This window comes from Astatotilapia calliptera, chromosome 7 (genome assembly GCF_964374335.1).
Source record: "Astatotilapia calliptera chromosome 7, fAstCal68.1, whole genome shotgun sequence".
Taxonomy (NCBI): Eukaryota; Metazoa; Chordata; class Actinopteri; order Cichliformes; family Cichlidae; genus Astatotilapia; species Astatotilapia calliptera.
This window is the reverse complement of record NC_137428.1, coordinates 51788889-51813224: the sequence shown is the minus strand read 5'-3', so window position 1 is coordinate 51813224 and position 24336 is coordinate 51788889. Positions and strand designations below refer to the sequence as shown.

The window sequence follows — 24336 nt, the reverse complement described above, 5'->3', positions numbered from 1 at the left end:
TCTCCTCATTAATATGTGAAGACACACCGTTCACCGTGCTGTCCATCTTCTCGCCAGACTCCTTGTCCTTCACGTAGAACAGAACATTGGTCTCCGGTGACTTATCATAGAAAAACTAAGAAATTGGAAGAAAATGAATTATTAATGCAGAATCCTGTGATTAATGGCACTTAAGCTCTTCTCTGCAAACAGTGTGGGCTGCTGCTCCCCCACGCCAAGGGAAAATAAGAAAGAAAAAAGAATATATACCCAGTCTGGCAGATTTTCAGCTACAGAAATCAATGTTGGAAAAGAACATAGCTGGAGGCTAAGCACTGTTTGAGCTTCCCAATCACAAAGTTCACAATGTGGAGATGGTGTTTAACTCTCCAGCGAGGGGAGCATGTCCATTAGAGGGAGCTAGAGAATATCAAAGGGAATGTGAAAAAAGGCTAAAGGTTGACTTCTTTTATAAATGTGGAACATAAATACAGCTGTTCACAAACAGAAAGTCTTCACACAGTTTTTTTGCTGCAGAATATATACATTCACTCTTTCAGTGTATTTCTAGGTTGTACTTTGAATACTAGGACCACAAACCAGTCACAGTGCAAAGACCTGTGTTGAGTGTGTTGCATCAAGACAAATGTCAAACGAGGGGTCATGCTCACATTGAAGCCACTGAATGTGTAGAATGGTCCCCCCTCAAACGAGACATCTTCTTCCTTTGTCATCAGCTCACTGCCAATGGTGAAATGATGACCCTGCAGAACCACACAAACAAACACAAAAATGCTGATGTGTATTCATGCTGATCATACTTTTACAGTACTGTTCTCTGATGCTCTTCTTTGTATAGAGCATGGAAACAATTGCAGTTTCTCTGATCCTACTCAAGTGTGTAAAATCAAATCAGCAACACTGAACATATACACACAACAACCAAAAGGAAACAGCCCAGAAAGCTGTGTGATTACAAAACCTTCACACAGGGCTTACAAGTTTTGATTTTCACAGCTGTGAAAGATCAGCTGTCAAAACCTTGATTGATGAAACATGAATGGATCCCCGGGAACCTGCACCAATAAAGTCCATCAGAACTCACACATTCAAAGAAAATGATCAAGATGTATGTTGTGACAACTAAGTGAACTGTTACAGCTTATATTGCTGTCTGATAGTAAAAGAATTGGGATTTGTAATGTTATTCATGTGGAAAGATACTCTGCATAATCATGACAAAAACAAAAATACTGACGGTCCCCAGTGCCACCCCTTAACTTCCTTGATTTGCCTATGGTAAGTTTAAACATCCAAGGAGACGTCCGTCTTGAGTTATTGTATTCACAAGATTTTTTGAGTAATTCTGTTCACAAAGTTGGGTGTCCTCACACCTGTTCGCTACGGTTGAATGGTAAAAAGTAAGTTTTAAGCCCTCTTCCAACAGAAAACTCCAGCCTTAACCCTCTCAAGGCAGGCGTTGCCGATTTGCAACAGTTAAAAACTAACAACCTGATTACCCCACATACATATTTTATGGGTTTTTTTTTTACTCAGAAGTACCACTGCAGGACTTGGTTGTGCATTAGCAACAAAAAGTTTAATTTGAGCCTGAGAGGGTTAAAGGGGAACTATTATCATTACTTCAAATTCCAAAATCGAACTTTACCAGAGTAGCTTTGCATGATTCACAGACAAAATAATCCTTATTTATCTTATATTGGACTTTGGTGTGGCCCCCAAAGTTCATTCACTGTCTAAAGGAGCCATTTTTGCTTCCTTTCAATCTCTTTAAGTTAACTTTTTTTTTTTATTTGCAACATTTAAACAGTTGGTAAGAGTGCGGTATCATCACTTACAGATCACTAACAGATGCAAGAGTAGAAAAAACTGAAACAAGTTTGGCTCATTCTCCTTTCTTTTAGCCTAAAAATGAACCTGTTGTGTTTTTCCTTTTTTCTGTCAAAGGGATATCCACAAACAGAAAGAGAGTGTTTCTTTCCCTGGAACTCAGATGCATGTTGGAGGTGGAGTGGGGCCAGTTTACCTGGTAATGTTTCAGATTTATGCCTTCAAAGCTGATTCGAGTCTTGTAGCCCACAGGGATGAGCACAGGATCTGGATTCTCGAACCGAGGACAGTTTGCGCTCTGAAACAGAATGAAAACAAATTAGATACTTTAATAATTTACATTTTAAACATGCTAACCACTTAACGGACACCCTCATCTGTGGCGACAGATAACTATATCGCTGAAACATCCGCTGACTTGGAATCTGATATCCTCCACCCTGCAACGTTTGTCATGCAAGATGGTGGCAGCTGATAGTGGGATTTGTGTATTTATTAATTTTTCAGGAGGAGTTTGGACCACTCAGGCGGTGAATCACATGTAAAGTTTAGATGTGTCCTTTAAAACTTGTGGTATAGTCGTTCTCCACATCTATCACACACATACATGACAGAAAAGAGTCCTTGACCTGTCACTGAACTCACAGCTCTAGAAAGAACTAACCTGACGGTGCTTGATGATGTGGGAAACAACCACGCTGTTGTCCGCATCGCTGCAGGTGTGGTCCTGCGTGTTCCACTGACATCCCCACTGACTGCTTACACATGACATGCACCTGAAAACACAGAAATATGGACCAACTTGGATAAGGAAATACTTTCACATGCACAATCAGGGTAGAGCATGCACACACAAAAGCACACACAAACAACATCTAAAACATGCAAACTCATCAGAGAGCGTCCGGCACAAAAATCTATGTTGCTGACAATGAAATGGATCTCTGCAACTTCACATAAGCAAAGCTCGTTCATCACACGTTCCTCTGTGTGAAAGAAATGCAGAAAAAAATGAGGGGAAAAAAAACAGCCAGGATCGACTTTCTTTTTTTGATTAATGAAAAGGAAACTGAGGCAATTTCCTCGGCTTGGTAATAGAAGCAGGAGTGAAAATGCAAGAGGTGCATTCAAAACCACCATGCATCACAATTTACAAACAGAGCCTTGATCTCTCATCTGCTCATGCACGGTGATACATTTACATCAAGGTTGTCAGATGATGCTGTGTTCCATGTCACTGTGTATTTTCACTGAGTGACAGAGCAGAACTGAAAGATTAACAGCCTGACTCACGGTGTGTTTTCAGATTTCCTCACTGTGGCAGCACAGTTGTAGAACATGAATTCCCGCGTGGCCAACTCCACAGTCTCATTCACAAAGATCCTGATAGCCACGGCCACAAAGTCTGAAGATACAGTAAAACAGTGGTTAAAATGTGATACACTAGCTGTTTATGTGAATACAAGTTTTATCATATAAAAGATGTGAAGTATGCTTGTACATTTAAAGACAAAAAACAGAGCGATTAAATATTTTGATAAATCTCCTCAGAATCAGTTCAGTGATTATTTAACTGCCTGAACTGCATATTAGTGTATAAAAGCCAAAACTTGAGCTGTATTTAAAAAAAGTTCCATGTTTTGTTTTATAAAGGACTTTTTTTTATGGGACTCACTTTGTTTTGGGCAAGATGTTTGCTGACTACTGATACAAAAAACTATAAACTGAAATAATAAAGCTTAAATTAGATTAGTGTGTTGATTTCGTGCAATTTTCTGGTGCAAATTTGTTGGACACTGTAAGTTCTTCAACAAAATGATGGAGAATTTGCCAGCTGACATTAACTTAACCTCGTGTTTTTTTCAGCCCATTTCCCACCTTGGCCAGTTAGTAATGCAGCGTTAACCATCATGGAGAAGCACAGACATTAGACCTTAAAGACGACAGAAACATGGCAGGGTAATTAAAGAGACCATACCTTGGCCCTCAGGTGTTTTCGGTATAAGCCCAGGCTGGGGCAGATCACAGGAGACCTCACCAGAGTCTGACATGATGCCGTTACTCTGGAAAGACTCAATCTTGCATTGCAGACGGTCAGAGTGTCCAATGGTAGGAAGGGAGGGAATATTGATGTTCACCTGGACAGACAAAAACATACTGACTGGAAACTGTGGCTTCTTAGCCCGTAACATCTCACTGAATTTGTATCTCTGTGTAACCAAAGTTATAATAAAGAAACTGTTTCTCTTTTTAAAGAAAGAAACTGAGAAAGAGAAAGGAGTGACATGCTGCTGATGGGAATTCATGTGTGAGTCAGACGGGCAGGAACACAGAAGAAGTAAAAAATGGGGGAATAGGAAGAGGCTCTCCATCTTCAGACAATCAGCCATGCAGGTTATAATAAGACAGTTTGGATTTTTCTGGGTGGATCAATACAGAGCTGGAAGACCTAGAGCTTGAGGTCTTTGATTCCCAGTTTATTACTCAGTCTCTGCATGTAAGTGGAGTTAGGTACTGCAGAGAAAAGAGGGACAATAAAAGAGAACAAAGGAAGTCAGAGACAGTTTGAGTGAGGAACAAACAGAGCTGTACCTTGCCGGTCTTTCTGCAGGAAAGGTTTGAAGGAGAGAAGGATACAATCTTGACACACTGCTGCTTGGGGCTCCACAACCAGCCATTCTTCTCCTCTGCCCGTCGGCACTCAGACCTCCTGGTACACCTTCAGACGAAGGATGAGAAAATCCCATCAGCCTGAGCTGCACATGCCATGAATGCTTTCACAAAAAGTCAGTTTGTAAATAACAACTCAATGCCTACGTGACTTCCAGCAGGGTCTGTGCACAAAATAAAGATTTATGTATCAAAAAGAAAAACATGCAAGGTCCTCAATGGTAACTACATTAGTAGGGTCATATATATATATATATATATATATATATATATATATATATATATATATATATATATATAACCTTTAAGCAAAGTACTAAAAAAATACTCCTTTGTTCAAGCTTCCCAGCTGTGATCATCTAAGGTATTTGGTTAATAGGACATAATTTTAATGAAGCTATTCATATTATGTGATGATGCAAGAAATGAAACTGTTAAAGACAAAAAATGACTTTGCAATCAGACAAAATACACAGGAGCGATAAAAACATGTGACTTCTTTTTGATAAAAATCAATCTAGCACTAAATGCAGCAAAGACTAAAATACATACTCTGAAGGAAATACAAACTAACATAGAGATGAACTGATATTGTGCACATAAACAGAAGTACAGGATATAATGCAACATCAAATTTGCACTGTAAATCACGCGGACTGAATTTTTTTCATAAATGAGAAGCAAACGAACTAAGCACTGCTTCAAATCATTTGGAGCAATTGAAGGAAAAGAAAAATTGCAGAATTATCCTATTCAAATGCTCAAATCATCGAATCGTTTGCCTGAGAAATGACTGAATTGATTAATTCTTTATGAAAAGTTGTTGATTCATATTCTGTCAATTGACTTATCAACTGATAAATAGATTTCAGCTCTAATACTAAATAGCATGCACAATGTTGCACAGTAAGAGCATCGGATATATCAGATAGTTCCAGAGGGACAGAGTTTGCTTCTTTTTACTAGTCATGATCACATCCCTGTAAAACACATGATACATGCGCACTTTTCTACCCTCCAGACCCTGATAAATATAGACTGATGAGAGTAAATTGCACAGCCTGCCTTCGCCGTGTGGGGCTGACAAACAGCTTTAATTCCTTACGGCTGCACGGACAACAGGAGATGGAATATAAACACTGAGGGGTACTAAAAGTGTCTGCAATAAAACACTGAACAAATATCCTGCTGTGTTTTACAGATGGAATTGCATGTGTGGGTGTTTGTGTTAGTCTGTTGCTGTGTGCATGCATTTGTAAATGCATGCAAGAATGTACGTGTGTGTGTGTGTGTGTGTGTGTGTGTGTGTGTGTGTGTGTGTGTGTGTGTGTGTGTGTGTGTGTGAGAGAGATCCTCACCTGCCCTCCAAAACACACCAGCCACAGTAAGGGTCCCTCAGTCCCACGCATGATTGGCAGTCTTTCATTTCGAGGCACGTCTGCACTGGCACCTTGGTGATCTGGATTATTACAACGTGAAATATGATCAAAGGTGCACCTTACGGGAGACACTGGACAAAAATAACAAGTATTTAAAGTGTAGCTGTAAATGTTCCTTAGTATGTTGCAGGTGTGCAGAGTGGGAGCGAGTGGGGTCTCTCCTGTCTTCTCCCCATGTTTAATTACTTAGTTTATTCAACACAAAGCACTGAATGTTTACTGTAACCAGCGTGAAATTGTTTTCTTTTTTACATGTAAAAGCCAATCCATTAGATCTTATTTCAAGACATCAGTATTTTTCAGATAAAATCTGAATGTTTAACAGCATCAACATTAGAAACTCTTCCCCCTCTGCAGAAACAGATGTGAGTCAATATAATGAAAGCAAAACTTCTGAAATCGCAAACTTAAAAAAGCAATGGAGCAAATAATTTTGATTATTATATATTTATTTATTTTTTATAAAATGCTAATACTCGTGCTGTGATTGGTCAGCTGTGTGGATGTAAGAACAAAGCCATGATTCTGTATAGATCTGTTTATCTATTCTTAATGCAGCTAGCGTTGCTACTTTTGGTTGTGATCTGTGAAGTCCATGTCTTCCCTTCTAAAAATACCATCTCAATATTTAAATGGTATTGTATGTGCCCGCTCTCTAAGACAGTGAGCTTTCCTCTCCACATTAGACTGAGGCTGCTCAGCAGAGCTATTAACACTTTGTTTTATATTATAAGACATTTTGAAAGCAACATCTCTCATTTTAATCAAGGCAGCTTTCTACAGTGGCACCATACAGGCTTTTCTCCGTGCATAACCACAGCATAGTTTTTGGGTTTGGATCAATTTTTTCTCTTTTAAATGAATACAGTCATTGTGGAGCTCAGTCTTAGCACCAGCAAGTACTCTGCCAGAATTTTAATGTATAATAAGTGTTAAATATACACACACACCCTTTTCTCTGTGGTAATGTAGAGGTGGCTCTGGCTTTGGTCAAGGAAAAGGTTCTTGTTGACCTTCTCTCCTATGTTGTTGCCAACATAGGAGTACGGCTCGTTGCCATATTCACCTGGTCTCAGGTGTACCTGGACAAAATAAACAAAAGACAAAAGGTAAGAGAAATTTGAGGTTTTAAATTCACTTGATACACCTTCCCTCAGATAAAAGTTTAAACTGAGGAAAAAAATATCCAACAAAAAAAACCACAAGAGAACTCAACCTTGAAGACCTCTCCGTTGGCGCTGCCCAAAAAGGCGATCGTGTGGTCATTCTCCACAGCAACAGTTACAGCAGTCAGATGGACCGACATGGTCAACGCTGCATCTGCCTTTAAGGCAAATGCTGGCTTGCTTGCCAGAGGCGAAAGCAAATGTTCTGCACCACACTTGAAGTTTCCCAATGCATCCTTCTGTAAAGGGAAAGGATAACAAGAAGGGACGATCAGACATTGCTTGCTTTTCACTCCAATAACATTAACTGTCTTTGCAGTACTGTTCGTATCCTACTTAAACTTTATAACAGAGATGGGAAATGTGCTTTGAACACTTGACCATTTTAATCTACAATCTAAAATTGACTTTGTTTTGACTGATCATTTCTTTGATTACAATAATGAATTAAAATAATGAATAAAAATTACAAGTAAGTATTTGCTTTAGAGTTGGAAGTCTGAGACGAGAACAATAGGAAAACTCGTGTTAACGATCACTTAACAAGAAACTACTAATACATGCAAGTAAAAAATGTAAAATAACCAGTTAAGTTGGGCCATAACTAAAAAAGTCTTTGGCATATTAAAATTGTTCATGGAATACTTCAATTATTTCTGAGTAGGTACTGATCTCGGTATTAAGCTCAGTCTCTCTAAAGTAAATACCCTACAGCTGCAGACCCTATGGTGGGAGCTGGAGATGTGAAACAGCTAAAATATCAACCAGTGGTGCAGGGTAGCAGCGGTCTTGACATGTCAGAGGCAGCAAAGGGAAAATTTTAAAACATGAATAGACCGCCAAATTTGACAAGTGTATTTAGTACATGGAGAGAGGAGAGTGATCCATATTAAAGTTCGGCCCATAACTTCAACAAAGGCGTAATTTTGGTGGTTTTATTTTTCTACACCACAAAGGCAGGTTCTAAATCAAACAATCAATAAGTGATTGAAGTTAAACTTTAAGCTTTAACTCAAGGCATTTTAGCAAATCTTTGCCAAAACTTCTTTGAGAATTTGAGCCATTTTTATACACAGTCCCCCTTTTTTAGAGGTTTAAAACCAACTGGATATTCGACTGACAAGTAGTTCCAGGTGAGGCCAGTTCCCTTGTTACTTCATGACAAATGAAGTGGACGTAATATTTGAAGGTGGTTTGAAGTGTCGAATTTACATTTTATAGCTTTTCTTTCTAATTGTAAATAAAAATCCCCAAATACATGTCAGTGCAAGTGAGATAGGCTAGCATTCAGCTGAAAAAATAAACCAGAATCTGGTGACCTGTCCACAGTGTACCCTGCCTCCCACCCTAAGACAGCTGGGATAGGCTCCAGACGCCCCTCACAACCCTGAAAAAGGATAAGTGGAAGCGAATAGATGGTTGGACAGAAATAATAAAAACTTCAGGAATAAAAAAAAATTAAAAATCTGGTACTTTCTTAGAAAATAAGGAATGAAATGGCCAGCTCAGCAACACATAAAGACCTGAGAAAAATTATTTCCATAGATAAGAAAAATGGCTTCATAACATCTAAGTCAAAAACACCCAGGGGTGGTAGACATATCACAACACCTCCATGAATGGGAATAGAACAAGGTTCAAACTATCGGTTACACTCAATAACAAGAGGATCAGATTAAACTTTGCCAAAGAAAATCTGAAAGAACCTTTACAGTTCTGAAATAAAAAAATCTTTGGATAGGTGAAACCAAGGGGGGCTCCTTTGCCTCCCTCCTGCTGTGTGCCCAGCCTGGAGGCTGCGGTCTGTGACCGGCTCCCGGTGCAGACAGCTCCCTGTTATAGTGTTTCCTCACTTGGCTCTTGCGAGCCCAGCCCAATTTTTACTCTTTAAGTGTGCGCGTGTGTGTATGTGTGTGTGTGTGTGTGTGTGTGTGTGTGTGTGTGTGTGTGTGTGTGTGGGGGGGGGGGGATATGTGTGTATTCACATCATTTATGTTAATGAGAGTGTGGGGAGTGAGTTGGAGGGTGGGGTGGGCTGCTTTTAACTATGTAAAGCACTTTGTGCTACATTTTTTTTGTATGAAAAGTGCTTTATAAATAAAGATTGATTGATTGATTGAAGATAAACAGCATGTCTGTGAAGGTTCTCAGTCATCCATGTCATCGTAGTCTAAGGAGCTTGGAAAGAAAAGTGTCTGGACTTCTTTAAGTTGCTTGAAGACGTTTCACCTCTCATCCGAGAAGCTTCTTCAGTTCTAGGGTCAAATGGTGGAGAGTCCCAGATTTAAAGAGAAGTGAAAGAAGCCATCTATGTCCACTGTGGACAGCCATCTTTGAACAGAGGTGGTGGCTTACGACACCAACTGTCTGCTATCTATAATCAAGTTTTGAGATCCCTTCACGGCCACTTGCATCCTGGGCCATTTGACCTCAAGAAATCACATGATAGGGTGGGGCTAGGTTTCACAATGAGCTTATCCGAAACCTTGGCTGATTGGGACCTACACCCCTTTTTTTACACCTTGGCTTGTTAGGAAAAGGATTAGGAAAAGAATATATTGTCCCTTTTGGGGGAATCCTCCCACAGGGCTTAAATCTGGAACTTTCCACCATTTGACCCTAGAACTGAAGGAGCTTCTCGGATGAGAGGTGAAACGTCTTCAAGCAACTTAAAGTCCAGACGCTTTTCTTTCCAACCTTCTTAGACCAAGATTAACAGCCTGAACCAGAATGATGGGTAGAGAAAAATATGGAGGGGTGAGAAGCAGCTCATGATCAGATTGGGCATATATAGCTGCCACTGAAACTGGGTCACTACTGTCTGATTACTGTGACTGCTGATCGAAACAGAAACAGAAGGATGAAATGTGAAGTGTACAGGGCTATACTCTCTGCTTAGATTCAGACAAATGCTAAACAAAAAACCCCAAAAAATACTGAAGCCCCCTAATTAAAGTAGAAAGTCTGCACTTTAGCCACGTCTTGATTGTGTGATTTAAAATCCACTGTGGTGGTGTACAGAGACTACAAGAATTGTGTCTTTCACAAATTCTCATTGGACACTGTTGCATTGTAAAGGAAGTGTATGAGCCTTGTTTTTTAAGACTTGGTCAGATTACAAGTTATCCAGGGAACGAATTAAATGTTGAGATTTTATAATAAAAAGTGATAACTGCATTAAAAATTATAATTATACCAATCTGAGTTTTTCAAAACATTCTTTTAAATTAGAGTCAGCTGACAAAGAAGCACTTACAGAAATTTTTGAAGTGCATGCTGTGTAGGTTTGAGATGAGTAGGGTACGTCCACAGCAGGAACCCCAGAAATCTCCCCAGAGTCACTGTAGCATGCACTGATTATATCCATCAGCTGCTGATTGATGGAGTTCAGCGGGTACATGCAGAGAGCAGAGTCGCTTTCGTCGTCATCTGGATGAGCCACCATGAAGAGGACTTTTGTGAATGAGGTGACCGTCCCATAATTACCAGATTGAGACATGACCCGTGCCAGCTCTTTTCCTGGAAAAGTCACATATGCAGCTTGGACTTTGTTGTACCGGTTGTTTGTACCGCAGGTTAACTGGAGCTCTGTGTACGAATAGTAATGTTGGTCATTTTCACAAAGACGAGACACAAAAGTCAAGTTTTTGTTATCTGTGCCATCGAGAGTCCGAGAAAAGAGGAAATACACAAAACCATCCTCTTTGAAGGCATGTTGGAAGTCGTGTAAGTACTTGAGGACAAATGGCGCCGTCTGTACCGCTGATGCCTCAATGATGTTCTCAAACACAACCCAGTCCTGGTAGTCCTCAAGGATTCGTGTGCTGATTAGTTTTGTACTGTCCAGGCTTCCATAGCCCTTTCCAACAAGGAACACTTTGAAGGTCCGGCCATTTTTTGTGTAGTTGGACATGACGCTCACCACGTTCACATTATCCTCTATGCTAGCCACGTAAGTCCTCTCTCCTTTGTTGTCATTGTAATACAACTCTTGTTCTACATTAGACAGGTTGAGGAGGGAACATATGCCTCTGTACCGACTGCCACATACTATTAGTGAACCATTGGATGGGTGGACCAGCAGAAGTTTGTTGCTGTTGGGCATGAGCACTGTGTCCTGACAGCCTGAAGCAGGAGGTGTACATGTTTTGGCATCTTTTTTTGGGCCTGTCTCAGTGCGGGCCTCCTTCTGGAGGGACGGGCTCAGCTGGAAGATATTGTTGACTGCTCCCAGGTAGATGCGACCAGTCTGTGGGTCCTGGACCACATTGTTAATCAGGGTTTCAGAGATGAATTCCACAGTGGGGATTTTTCCACTCCCCCCTTGGGCTTGAGAGACTGACAGCCAGAAGAGGAAGAGAAGGATGGAGACCCAGCTTGCCATCTCTGGAAGGAACAGAAAGGAAGAAGTGTTTTATTATTAATGAAGTTAAATGGAACTTTAAATGCACATTAACTATCAGCAACATGACACATCAACAAAGGGTTTGTGTGTAGTTAATATAACCCCACATACATACACATATACTCATACATAAAACTGAAGGTAAATCAGTTGTCTTTACACTGGTTCTAAGCAACAAGCCTGCTTCACTGGGAGGGGCTGAGGGTCAGTTTGAGGTCAGGACTGTGTGCAGGCCAGTCAAGTTCTTCTACATCAAACTCCGTCATCCATGTCTGTATGAACCTTGCTTTGTGCACTGGCACACAGTGTGCACTGGCACATTGGAATAGGAAACACCCACTGACTGTGACTGCGACTGCGGAATATTTAGTAGCGAGAAAATTTCACGACTGGACTTGCTGCACAGGTGACGTCCTATCAGGGTACCACACTGCAATTCCCTGAGTTCCTGAGAGTGACAAATTCTTTCACAAATGTTTGTAGAAGCAGTCTACATGCCTAGCTTCTTGATTATATTCAACTGGAAGTGATTGGAACACCTGAATTCAATGATTTGGATGGGTGAGTGAATACTTTTGGCAATATAGTGTATTTTTAGAAAATCTGCACATGGAGACATCAATAGGGTTGCACTAGGCTATACACCTGAAGTTATAGCCTAGTGTATATACAAAAGTAACAGGAAGTAATTTGAATGAACTGGGATTTTAAGGTGTACAACACATGAAGCATATCCCACTTTAGAGTCACAGATTTAAGTTATGGGGCTAAAACCATTTAAAAACTGCCTCGAGATGACAGCGCATGGCGTAGGTGTTTGTGTCTGACTCAACTCCCTGATCCAGTTATATTACGGGGGGGAGGGGGTTGAATTCAATTGACTTATCTCAAGCCATCACTGGTGAAAAAAATAAAACTGGTTTGTGTAGGGGTAAAAAAGACAAGGATAACAACTAGATCTCAACCCATAACACAATAAACAACTCTTTAAAAAGCTTGGATCACATCCAACTTCATTTACACTTGCTTTTTTTCCGCCCTAACAGCCGCACAATGTGTTTAGGAAGTACACTGTTTTGTCTCAGGAAATATGATCACACAACATCCTTGTAAACTACAGACAGCTTCATGTACCGGCTAACAGCAGGTGCCTGCGGAGCCTTCGTTCACTGCTGTTTGCGCAGGCTGTGGTAAATATGGAACTGCAGGTGGCTTTGAAGCAGCCATTGCCCACACAGCAAATGTTAGTGTATGTTTGCATGTGGTTTCAGTCTTGCACACACTCAGTAGTATCCTCCTCCTCATATCATCTTGCCAGTCAAGTTCACAGACACATTTGTCAAAGTCACTTGCCAAAACTGTGTTTTATTATGTCAACCTGCCTTTGCTCACTGGACTAAGTGGGAAGACCACTGATTGGACATTTGCCTGGGGGGGGGGGGGGGGGGGGGGGGGGGGGCGCATGGGCGTTAATTTCACTGGCAACACTCATTTTCATTTAAGTAGACAATTCGATTTCTTGATTTTTTAGCCCCCCCCCATTTACTGCCTCAAACTATCCACCCCCCCTTAACCCATTTCATTACATAAATGTATTGTGCCCTTTTCAATTCATAGTCTTAAATATTTCCATTAAAATGGGAATGGTGCAATAAAATCCCTCTCTCTGCTTATTCAGGACAGAAATGTGTGCGGCAGCTTTTTTTACAGCTTTAATTAAGGAGGGGCGGTAAGTGTTATGCCAAGATTTAACTGAGAGGAAAAGACCAAAAAAACAGAAAAGAAATCTTGAGTTTACGTGCACAGTACAGAGTGGACAAAATAAAGGGTATATTATGTAAACTATTATTTCAGCTCTAAAGTAACACAACTTCAATTTCAAAGGACATATCCATCGGCAATTACAAGCCCGTGTCAGCTTTAAGCGGCAGGACAATAACGCTTGTGCTTGAGTTTTCAGGGAAGCTTCACAGAAACTGCACGAGTTGCAAAACAGCCTCACAGCCTCAAAATGTTGACATCAAAAGCAAAACAGAGACAACTTTCACTGACAAAGTGAGGTGGCAAACTGCAAAAATGTCCACAGAGAAAAACTAAAAGGAAAAAATGGTATTAAAGGAAAAAAATCACCATAGGATGAAATCAGCAGCTCTGTGATCTGTAAACAAAAACTGTACTCTGAGCAAATTTAGGGTGACATTGTATGTAGTATGGTTGGTATACAAATTTTATCATATAAAGGTGCCATCTGACTATTATTATGTTTTGACTAGACAGATTCAGGTAGTCTAACAAGCTACATGACCTTTAATGTGCATTTTTTCTGCTTAAGAACATACCTGTCAAAAACACTGTCAGCACACTCCTGTACATACAATTACACCTACTGCATATCTGCACACCTACAGAATGAAATTAAACAGCTGTTTGTATACTGCCACAATGTACAATTCCCACTTTTTAATGGATTGTCTACAGACATGGTGTAGATAGATGACTCTGTGTCTTTCACTAAAAACTATAATATCCCCTTTACTATCAATTTACCCTGATATGACATACCACACAGAAAAAAAGTGGATTATGTCAGTAGTATCCTGTGACAAAAAAAAATTACTTGATTTCTTTTAACTCCCAATAAAACTTTCTCAGACCACAAATTCAAGGACAATCATCTCTGGACACTCATTTAGGTTTCAGAAAACTCCAGAATCACTTACAACTGCAACTTCAAAGGGTGCTTTTCCTATTCATGCAAATCCTATGGCCAGTCCCTGATCAGACAAAAAAATGTGTCACACAAATTTCCCTCAGATGTTGCATTGTGGGTCAGTGCAAACGAATTTCTTAACATATTTCAAAAGAGCCTGTTCTCTCCTAAGATGTCTCCTTCTGTCACTCTGTCACTTTTTATCCTTTTTTTTCATGGGCTTAATCCTTAACGCTGGAATTAAAGAGGCTTCAAAGAGCTGAGCAGATACAGACGCCTGGTGGGGGTGGCACAGGTGGAATGAGGCCCATTTCTCCCCAGACCAACCCACCTCTTTTTTCAACATGTCTGCTGTGAGAGAACATGACAACTGGGCATATCATCCAACACGCGGCTATTCTGAATAAATAAAAGCCTGCTAAATTTAGAGGCTGCGTGCTGCATCAGCCTGCAGCTAATGAAGCCTCCAATGGCCTGGAATAAATAATAATGAAACACATCATGCACTAATGAAGCTGGCACATCTGAAAAATATGATCTGGTGAAAGTCAATTTTCAAATTCAAACAGCCTGAAGCCAGCACTGAATTGACCTTAAATTAGGCATTTCACCTCATTCCTTTTCACGTGATTGTTTGTGGTTACGGAAAGAAAAAAAATCTTTGAGCTTTAGAACTTCTTTAACTCTTCACACGAATGCTTAAATGGGCCAATTCTGGTCTTTAGCAGTTTTTACAATTATGTAAGTACAGCTTCAGGTTAACTACGAAACATATTATAATGTGTTATTTATTTAACAAGAATAAATAATGACACAGTCTAGAGTGTTGTGTTGTGTCTCAACACACAGGCTATTTTTCTGACAGGTAAAGTTTAGCTGAAACAGCAAATTTATAACAGAATGGCTGAAAAAGAAAAAAATTAAATTACGAAAACCTGATTGCTGTGTTGGGGCCTTAAGAGAGCTGTGCATAAATGAATGCCCACAACTGAAGCAACGTTTTAGAAGCTTCTCTACTTTTAGAAGACTAGTGGGAAAAGATTCCTTCATAGTGATGTGACAGAGTCATACAGAAAATGATTACTTTGGGTCATTCGTGCTAAAGTCTTTTCTAAAAGCTACTGAACCATGGGGTGCACTTTTTTTCATGACTGTTTATAGTAGGTTGTATTTACTTTAAACACATGTAAAACTGTATCATTCTTCTTAACTATGCATATATTTACAAAGCTTGTAGAAACCTTGAGATGAAAAATTAATTCAGTCCCACCACAGGGTAGTCACCTCACTGTCACTCAGCAGTTTAACAGGTAGTTTGCACCTAGTTAAAACTAATGCTGTCTGTTACAGCGGTGCTTGAAAATTCTTCATGAATAAATCATTCAGAGAGGTTATAATGTTCAGTTTTAGTATTCAGCTTTCATTCTTTTGGATTTGCTGATTTGTGTTGTTCTTGAATTTTAACACATTATAAAGAAAAATGCTGCAGTTATCCACCCTCTGATCTAAAAAAAAAGAATGGCATTGTAGCACAAATGTAGTAATTTTAATGCAAATGCTGTGAAAATATGAGCTACCAGTAGGTCTTGGGGCAGATCTCCAGAGAGCAATTTCTAGCACTCGGTATGTAAAACTAAGTGAAAATGAAACAAGGCAACAACAGAAAACTAAAGGAGCGGTGCAAATAATGCTTTTTTCCATTGTGGAAGAAAGTAGGAAGTACACATTTTGTTATTTGTTATAAATGAGATGTACAAACCTCAAATACCTAAACGCTCTGAACATTTTAAGGCTCAACAGTATCTGTAAGTTGTGTTGTCCAGTCCTTACAATAACTGGCATAAAGACCTGTGAAAACTGTTTTGTTCTCCTCAGACAAACTATATCAGTAGTGTTGTCAATAAACCGCATTTCCTAAACAGTACTTGTTTAAGCTAAGTTGACTACTCACCTCACCATAACGACACCAAACTGAAGATTCAGCTCAGAGTTGAATGAGCCATACGAACACGATGTGCTACACCGCTCTGATATGTAGTCTCCAATTCAAATGTACTCCTTCGGTTTGAGAGAAGCGAAGTAGGACAGCTAAACTGTTGAGGTATGGCATGCACAGGCTTGCCTGTAGCACATAGGTGTGGCTTTTTTGTTTCCTTGCTTATCATTTCACACATGCGCAAACACACACCTTTTATTGACAAATACAGAACCATTTCTTCCACCCTTCCTCCATAAGGTAGGCCATGTCTGGACAGGAGAAGCAGCTTTCAACAGAGAAAAAAATGAAAGATATTAAATTGAAAAATGGAAGGTGTGTGCACCCTACACACACACAAATCCACAGGCTTAGAGATACATGTGCAAGCCCCAATACATGAAACCAGCTCAGCTTGAAGTGCTGACGAGGTAATCCTGCTCAGACCACACAAAGACACTCTTCTCTTCAAACTGCCATGCTGTGTTTCTTTGACACAGGGGCACTAAAACCCAGCATGGCAGTCAACACGCCTCTTGGCCAATCCTAAGGAGGAAGTCTGCAAGTGTGTCGTGGTAAGGGAGCAAAAGATCAGGAAGGAGATAGCAGAATTGAAATTCTGGAGAAATATGTCTCTGATGATTAGATTAGATCAGATGCACAAACGGTTACATAACTGCTGACCCGGCAAGTTTTGAAGCGGCATGAGTCCCCTCGCCCTTATTAAAATAGATACAGAAAGGAAACTGATATAATAATTGAAGAAACAGACACCCTACCCAGAAAATCTAACAGGATATCACCCCATACTGCGATCATTCATATTCAGCACTTTCTTTACTGGAGAGCTGCCTTTGACAGCTCTGACACTGATGTGAAACCACTTTCCCTGTTATACACTGATATAAGTGAAGTACGATTAAATTAGCAGCCTGTCCCCAGAGAAGTCGACCCCGGGTAAAGAGAGGTGAACGCGGGGTTAATGCTCTGATTCAAACCTTACCATGTCTCTAACAACATGTAGCATGCTGAAAAAGCATGATAAAATGAGCCCAAGGAGATACAACAACCCAGGTTGAGAGCCATGACAAGGAACTGGAACTGAGGGGTGGATCCTTGTCCTTTATTTTCCTGCCACCACCAAGGAAACCACAGGCAGAACAGAAGCATTGTTAAAAGATGAAACATGAAGCGGGAGAGTGTGGAGAACTCTTTCTCTGCATGTCTTCCATTCCCCCACCACTTCCTTTTTTGACATGCAAAAAGTCTTGTCCCATGCTCGGAGTAAAATTGTTTCACAAGTTGTAAAGGAGGGCTGGTGTGACGATGGTAATCCAATTTCCATATGAACAATTACCCTGCCGTCAGGGCTGGCAGTTCATTTATTTCAATTTGACTGACTGGGAAAACCATGCTCACCAAAAGCAGCCAGCCCAGCCATTGTATTCAGGGAACCAGGCACAGAGGGGGTGGGGTTGATGGGGCTGGTCCATTTTAGCGGGATCCAGCTGCTCTGGCCTAAATTTGCTAACACCTTTAAAGTTGGCCCATGACCCAAGAGTGTGTGTATCACACGTTGCTCTCTTATTAGACCGTATGTGCCCCAATTCTCACATCTCTGGGTTTCTGCCTGTGTGTACGTGTGTGTCTACATGCATCTGTCCTCTTGTGTATGTTTGTCTGTTATGATGTATGACCATGAGTCAGCCGGTGCGAGCATAACCTGCGAGCACACATGCACACAATCCTTTTAGGCCCAGCAGTTTTCCTCATTAGGACTGATAGACTGTTTGTGTGTCTGTTTACCGCTCCGTCACCATTTTCAAGGCTCCTGCTATCTCCCTTCTGCCAGCTGGACACTTGAGCAGCAAGAGCGCAAAACCACAGGCTTGCACACACAAACTACTTGAGCAGAGTACACATTTAAATGTGCTTGTGTTCAGCGACACATACACACACACACTCACTCACTCACTACCAGGCTTCTCTGCCTCATACCGCCCGGCAGCTGACCTCTGTGTCTCTTGTAATCTCTCAATCTCTGTTTGTCTCTCAAACAAACACAGAAATTCAACCTCTTCTGTCTGGCCAACAGCAGCTTGGGCTAATCTCCCAATGCTAACTGGCCTCCCCAACCCCAGCTGGATGCTGCAACTCTCCAGTGGGACAGAGTGGCTGTTTGCAGTGTGGACACAGCTGGCAGATGCGGGAAACTTGATTAAACAGCCTGGCCTGGCAGAGAAAAGGTACTTTCAGGAGCCAGTGCCTCTTCCGACTGCCATTGCGGCCACATCCAGACATTTACTAATGCATACTAACAGCTGTAGGGTGCAGACAAGCATACCCGAACCCAAAACAAATGCAATTTTTGGGAAATAATAAACCTATATTTTAATATTAAAAAGTTTAGCACTGTGTAACATCCTCTATTCTTTTAATTACAGTCTGGAAACATATGGGAACTGAGACCAGTTGCTGGATTTTTGGGAGAGGACTCTTATCCCATTCCTGTCTGATATGGAATTCTCGATACTTGAGTCCTGGGTCGTCTTTTTCGTGTTGTTTGTTTCATGATAGTCCAAATGTTGTCAACTGGTCAAATGTCTGGACTCCAGGAGGGCCAATTCAGCTCCTGGACAGTTCCACTATGTAGCCATGATCTTATAATAGAGACATGTGTCATTCAGCATTGTCTTGCTGAAATATGCAAGGTCAAAAGTCAATGGGTGCTTGTGTTGCTCTAATCTGCTTATACACCTTTCATACACCGTGATGCACAGGCTGCCAGTTCCACTAATGTACCCCCCATACCATCAGAGATGCAGGCTTTTGAGGCATCAAGCTGGATGTTCCCTCTCCGTTTTAGTCTAGAGGACATTACATCCATTTTTTTCCCCAAAAAGACATTAAACTTTCCACTTTGCCTCAATCCATTTTAATTTAGTTTTGTCCCATTGAAGATGTTTCTAGTTCATGTTCATTTATGGTTTCTTCTTTGCGTGACAAAACTTTAGCCTAAAATCGTGGATGGCACAGTGAACTATGTTTGTAGACAATGGTTTCTGGAAGTGTTTCCGAGCCCATGCAGTGATTTCCATGATACAAACGTGCCTGTTTGTAATTCAGTGCTCCCTGGGAGTCCAAAGATCACAGAATTGTTCCACAATTTATAGATGCAGATTTTTGCAAAACATCTGCTCATCTTTACTTCTGAGAAATTCTGCCTCTCTAAGATGCTCTTTTTATACACAATCATGTTACTGACCTGTTGCCAGTTAACCTTATTAGATGCAAAACCTTCCTCCAGATGCTGGTTTTTTTCCCCCACATGGTACATTTTCTCAGTTTACCAGATTGGTGCTTTCTGTGTGAATAATATATGGGGTTGCAAATCATTCCATATTGTTTTTATTTAAACTTTATAAAGCGTCCCAACTGTACTGTATCGTGCATTGTATTTCTACACCCACAGTTGAAACTCTAAAATATTTTCATTATCCGTCAGTCAATTAATATTCTAGTCTTGTTTTTATTGACATAGTTTTGATGAATAATATACCAACAGATCAGAAAACGAGTCCAATGTTTCGTCAGTCTACTACACAAACAATCCACTCACTGTGTCAGCGCTGACCCTCATTTCCTTTTGACTCAACAACTGCTTAGCTGCGGGGAATTTTTTATTTCACCATCTTCTGTCAGAGGCCAGACTCCTTTTTTCAGAACAGGTAATAACTCAGTGTATTGCTCAAGGGCATTTCAGCGCGTCGGAAGCTTGCTCTCACACACAGAAAGTTAAATCCCTGCTTCCGTGGGTTGAAGGGCAGCTTCTCTAATCCGTGCACCACCCTGAGGTGATCCCCTGGTCCAGGACCACAATCACCTTGCACTTACATATAAAGAACAGCTCACACTCACATACTGACACACATACAGTGACAATTAAGAAGTCAGGCAGGCAGACTGACTGCTGGGAAGGAATCCATTACACAGCTTATTGGTTATAATGATTTCACTTCCCCAGCATAAACGCCAATGAGCCATGAAGGTATCTTGTAATGTGGTTTAGTCTCAGTGCCCAGCTTTCGTTTTGTTTCAAGGAGAACACTGATCTTATAGTCTCTGATTTGCTTGCCTTCCCATGTATAGGAACAAGAAACCTGTGTAGTAGTGGACATTAAGATATAACTTTACGGTTGAACGCTAATAAACCCACAATCTAGGACTTATGTCTGTGTGGTGTTAGCACAAATGCTAAAGCCTCATGGTTACCCAGTGAAACATCAAAATGCACTTTATTAAAAGATATGTATATTAAAAAGAAAACTTGTTTATACCATTTATGAATATGCCATTTTCTGTTAACTTCATTGATAAATAAGGTACTTAACAGCTGTCTCTCTGTTCATTTAGTGTATTCAATATAACCCTTTCCTACACAGCCTTTAAGTTGCTGACCAGCTCAGTACAATGACATGCCTTGGTTGAGACATGGAATTTTTAGGTTTTGTGGTTCTTTTTCCCATCACCATCCCCCAAAAGGGACAACCCACACCACAGGTTAAATACCTGAGACTCTCCACCAACTGCATATTGAACTCCAGGCCTAAAGTAGTCCAGCTGCCTTCTTTTTTCAGCCTCTCAAGACTACACGAACCGTATGACTGCGAATCTACACATACATAATACTGTGAATGCTGGTGCAACTGCTCACTGACTAAATGTCTGGGCATTATCAGACTTATTTCATAAGCGATGAGCAATAGAAGATGTTCCTTACTGATTTTATCTGGTAGCAGACGCCATAGTGAGAAGACAGGCAAACAGCCTTAGTGTAAATGTGTGTGAATTAAACATTCAGTGGTTCAGGAGTGGAAACCAACTCGTGTAAATTAATAGATGATACTCTGAGTTTCAGTTTGAGTCAGAACTGGGATGGAATAATTTAAAAACTCTCCATGTAATGATGCGCCTTTTTATCTAGGCACTCTGCCTTTCACTTTCTCTCCCTGATTTTCCCCCCCTCTACATGTGTACTAATAAAAGGCTGATTAAAAACGCAATAACCCATGCAGGGAGATCAGGGAGATCGGCTTTCTTTGCCCACCCAATTACAGAAACCAGTTTCCTTGCTTACATGACATTAAAGAAATTATGAAAGCTGACAGTGAAGACAAGACATGAGGAATCTTTCCACAAGGCGTTTATGTTTGCCAAGAAATAGTTCAGCTGAGCAGTTTCCACCAAACCACATGAGTGGTTTCTGTTTCTGTGTGTAAGCATTTAAAAAGAAAAAAAGATACAACATGGTAACTTTTGCATTTTAGAAGTGCCAGTAGGTGTATTTCTCCCTCTGGACGAGTTTGATGCAATCTTCTTAACTCACTCTTAGAAAGAAAACAAATGTGTATTCCCAAAAATGCAATCCTTTAAACAGAGACATGGTAGCGTATGAATAGAGCACAAGCTCTAGTAACTTCAGCAAAGAAAGCAGAATGGAAAGGAAGGAGGACAGGAACAGAGGGAGGGCAATCACACACGTTACTGACTGAGTCTCAATAGCCCCTTTGTGCGAGCTGGCAGGTGCCTGTCACTTGTCAGGATGAGTCAGAGTGTGGATGGTGACTTGAGCATTGTGATGGTGGGGATATAAGCGTTGGCTGAGGCCCAGTAAGATTCTAGCTCTTAGTAATGACTAACAGCTATCAGGTAATGGCCCAAAGATTAGCAAGCGCTGTTCAGCATATGGAGAAAAGGTCACGTTTAGAGCTTAAAAGGTAATGGCTAAATTAGCTGCAAGAAATACCTCATAAAATTAAATAGCTTTCAGTGAGAAGGAGTACTTTCCGCTGGTGGTGCAAAAGGAAATAGACTGGGCTACTTTTTAATTAGTCCGAAGAAGGGAACTAATCACAGGAAGGGTAGTCTCTGATAAACTGTGTGTGCCTCGACACAAAACCTCAACTCATAACACAAGGGCACCATCTAACAGCCTCTTTTTCTCACGAATGAAACACACGCACAAACACATTTGCTTGGACTAGTTCTGCTCCTTCTTCTTAGTATGGCGCAGTGATTTGGAAAAAAATTACATGCGATACTTGAGAGACTGCAAGAGCAATTTGATTTGCAATATGATTTAAAAAAACAAAAAAACAAAAAACAAGCACCAGTTCTAATAGATTTAAAACAGGCCCATCTATCCTTTCACTGACACCTTCTCCACAAGAAACTCCTCCAGCTCATCCAGGGGGACACCGAGCCAGTTCCCGAGCTAGTCAATAGATATAATCTCTCTAGTGTGTCCTGATTCTGCCCAGGCCTCTTTCCGGCAGGACATGGCTCTGGTGCTTAATGAGGTTCGTGAAACACCGTGCTTAGGAGGTGAGGCGTTTCGGGCACCTCATTAAAGATATCATCAAAATATTACTTGCTCTTATCTTTTAATGCAAGAAGGGGAACCACAACACATAAAAAGCTTGCAACATTTATCAGTTTCTTAAATGTGCATATGACAATCACACATACAGCAGCTATTACACAACATGACCGCGTTAAAAAACGTAACTTTACCATTTGTCATATTCATCGTTTCAAATTACAATTTCCGATTTAAAATCAATTTGTCATTGAGATCAACTCCTCAATGCATGCACTTCCACCGAATGTTCTTGATGCTATTGAAACCACTCCACGACACTCATTCCTCAATCCGCCAACCCCTGTAATCTTCATCCATCATCTATCAGAGCTGCTGCAGCCAGAGGGGAGAGAGCTGCTAAGCAGGGCTTGACTAATGGCTAAACAAACACCATTATCAGGCCGCAGTGGCCGAACGCTGAGCTACAGGAGCCCCAGAGCAGCTGAGGCTCTTTAATACTTAATCCCCGCTGCCCTGCTCTGCTAGCTTCTGTTTTAAGCAATGGGCAGCTCTGAAGGTCCACTAATGGTGGAATAAGCACAGAAACATAAGGGACTATGGGCTAGAATAAAAATGAGCGTGACACCTACGCGCACGCACAATCACTTACTGCAAATGTCACAAATAGACTGAGAGGGGGTAAAGACGAGTGTGGCCCACTCGTCTTGGCCAATTCCCTCTCTAAAAAAGGCTCAGGGAGAAGTTAATGAGCCTGTTACTGCCCCACAGCTCCCACGATAAGGCTGCTGATTGCACCACATGTTTGGGGCAAGAGGATGGCGCGTGTATTTGCATGCACAAGTTCATGTGTCTGTCTGTCACCCGACCCAAAACAGTCATCTGCTGATCGTACGTTCAGAAGTAGGGAAAGCACACTTTTGCACACAAACCGCCACACTCTTGAGGCATGATCTATCCCACTCACTCTCACTCGCTTGCCTACATACACCAAGTCACACCCTGACCACACTATCCTCACAAACACACACACACACACACACGCAAGCACACACGCACACAATCAAGTGTGACTGAGCGAGCAGGCCACTCAATGAGAGTGGGTGATTAGGCCCTCTGAGAGTGGGTCTGACCTTTCCCTGCACATCAAGTCAAGTGCACATGTGTGTTTTTATGAGTCAGTGTCTATAAGCTCTCGGGCCTGCGCCACTTCACATCAAATGTCACCGACTTAAATGAGATGACCACACAGACAGGACAATTGAGGAAAGGAGACACAGAAAGATATGAAGGACAGCTCCACAGGTAGACTGGGATGCTCACTAATTGGAAAGTTGGTGGTTCAGTACCGAGCTCCTCAAGTTTGCATGTCAGAAGGTCCTTCGGCAAGATAATGAACTTCAGAAGTACACCTAATGTATCACTGGTGTGCGAGTATGTAGTAAAAAATGTACCGTAGCTACAGGATACGTAATCTATGACTGGGTGAAGTGGCTAATTATATGAAATTACTTTATGGCAGTTGAAAGAGACCCCCCAAAAAGCACTATATAAATGCAGTCCATTTTTTACATTAAATGAGAGGACAAAAAAATAAATAAAAAAAACATTTAAAAAAAGAGGGGATTTTTTTTAGGCTGTGAAACAAAAAGAGGAATAACTTAAAAAGGAAGGAAGAGAGAAGAACTGAAAGAAAGAGAGTGCCCTGTCACCAATCAATCTGCTGTCTTGGGCTCTTTCTCTACTGCTTCGCATGAGAAGC

General features: G+C 40.9%; 1 protein-coding gene across 3 annotated transcripts in view; it reads right to left on the bottom strand.

The window, feature by feature from the left end:
• The window catches only part of plxnb2b (plexin b2b), a 145737-nt gene that overhangs the window by 50935 nt on the left and 70466 nt on the right, over window positions 1–24336 (bottom strand). For 2 of the 3 annotated variants that reach the window (XM_026175356.2, XM_026175357.2), the window contains 11 exons: window positions 10362–11491; window positions 7156–7344; window positions 6890–7021; window positions 5859–5959; window positions 4423–4549; window positions 3809–3968; window positions 3124–3235; window positions 2495–2606; window positions 2027–2128; window positions 651–743; window positions 28–115 (listed from right to left, as the gene is read on the bottom strand). In XM_026175356.2, the coding sequence (XP_026031141.2) occupies window positions 28–115; window positions 651–743; window positions 2027–2128; window positions 2495–2606; window positions 3124–3235; window positions 3809–3968; window positions 4423–4549; window positions 5859–5959; window positions 6890–7021; window positions 7156–7344; window positions 10362–11489 (2344 nt within the window). In that variant the 5' untranslated portion in view covers window positions 11490–11491. Of the gene's footprint in view, window positions 1–27; window positions 116–650; window positions 744–2026; window positions 2129–2494; window positions 2607–3123; window positions 3236–3808; window positions 3969–4422; window positions 4550–5858; window positions 5960–6889; window positions 7022–7155; window positions 7345–10361; window positions 11492–16171; window positions 16267–24336 lie in introns of those variants that run through there. The other variant, XM_026175358.2, reaches the window with a different exon arrangement.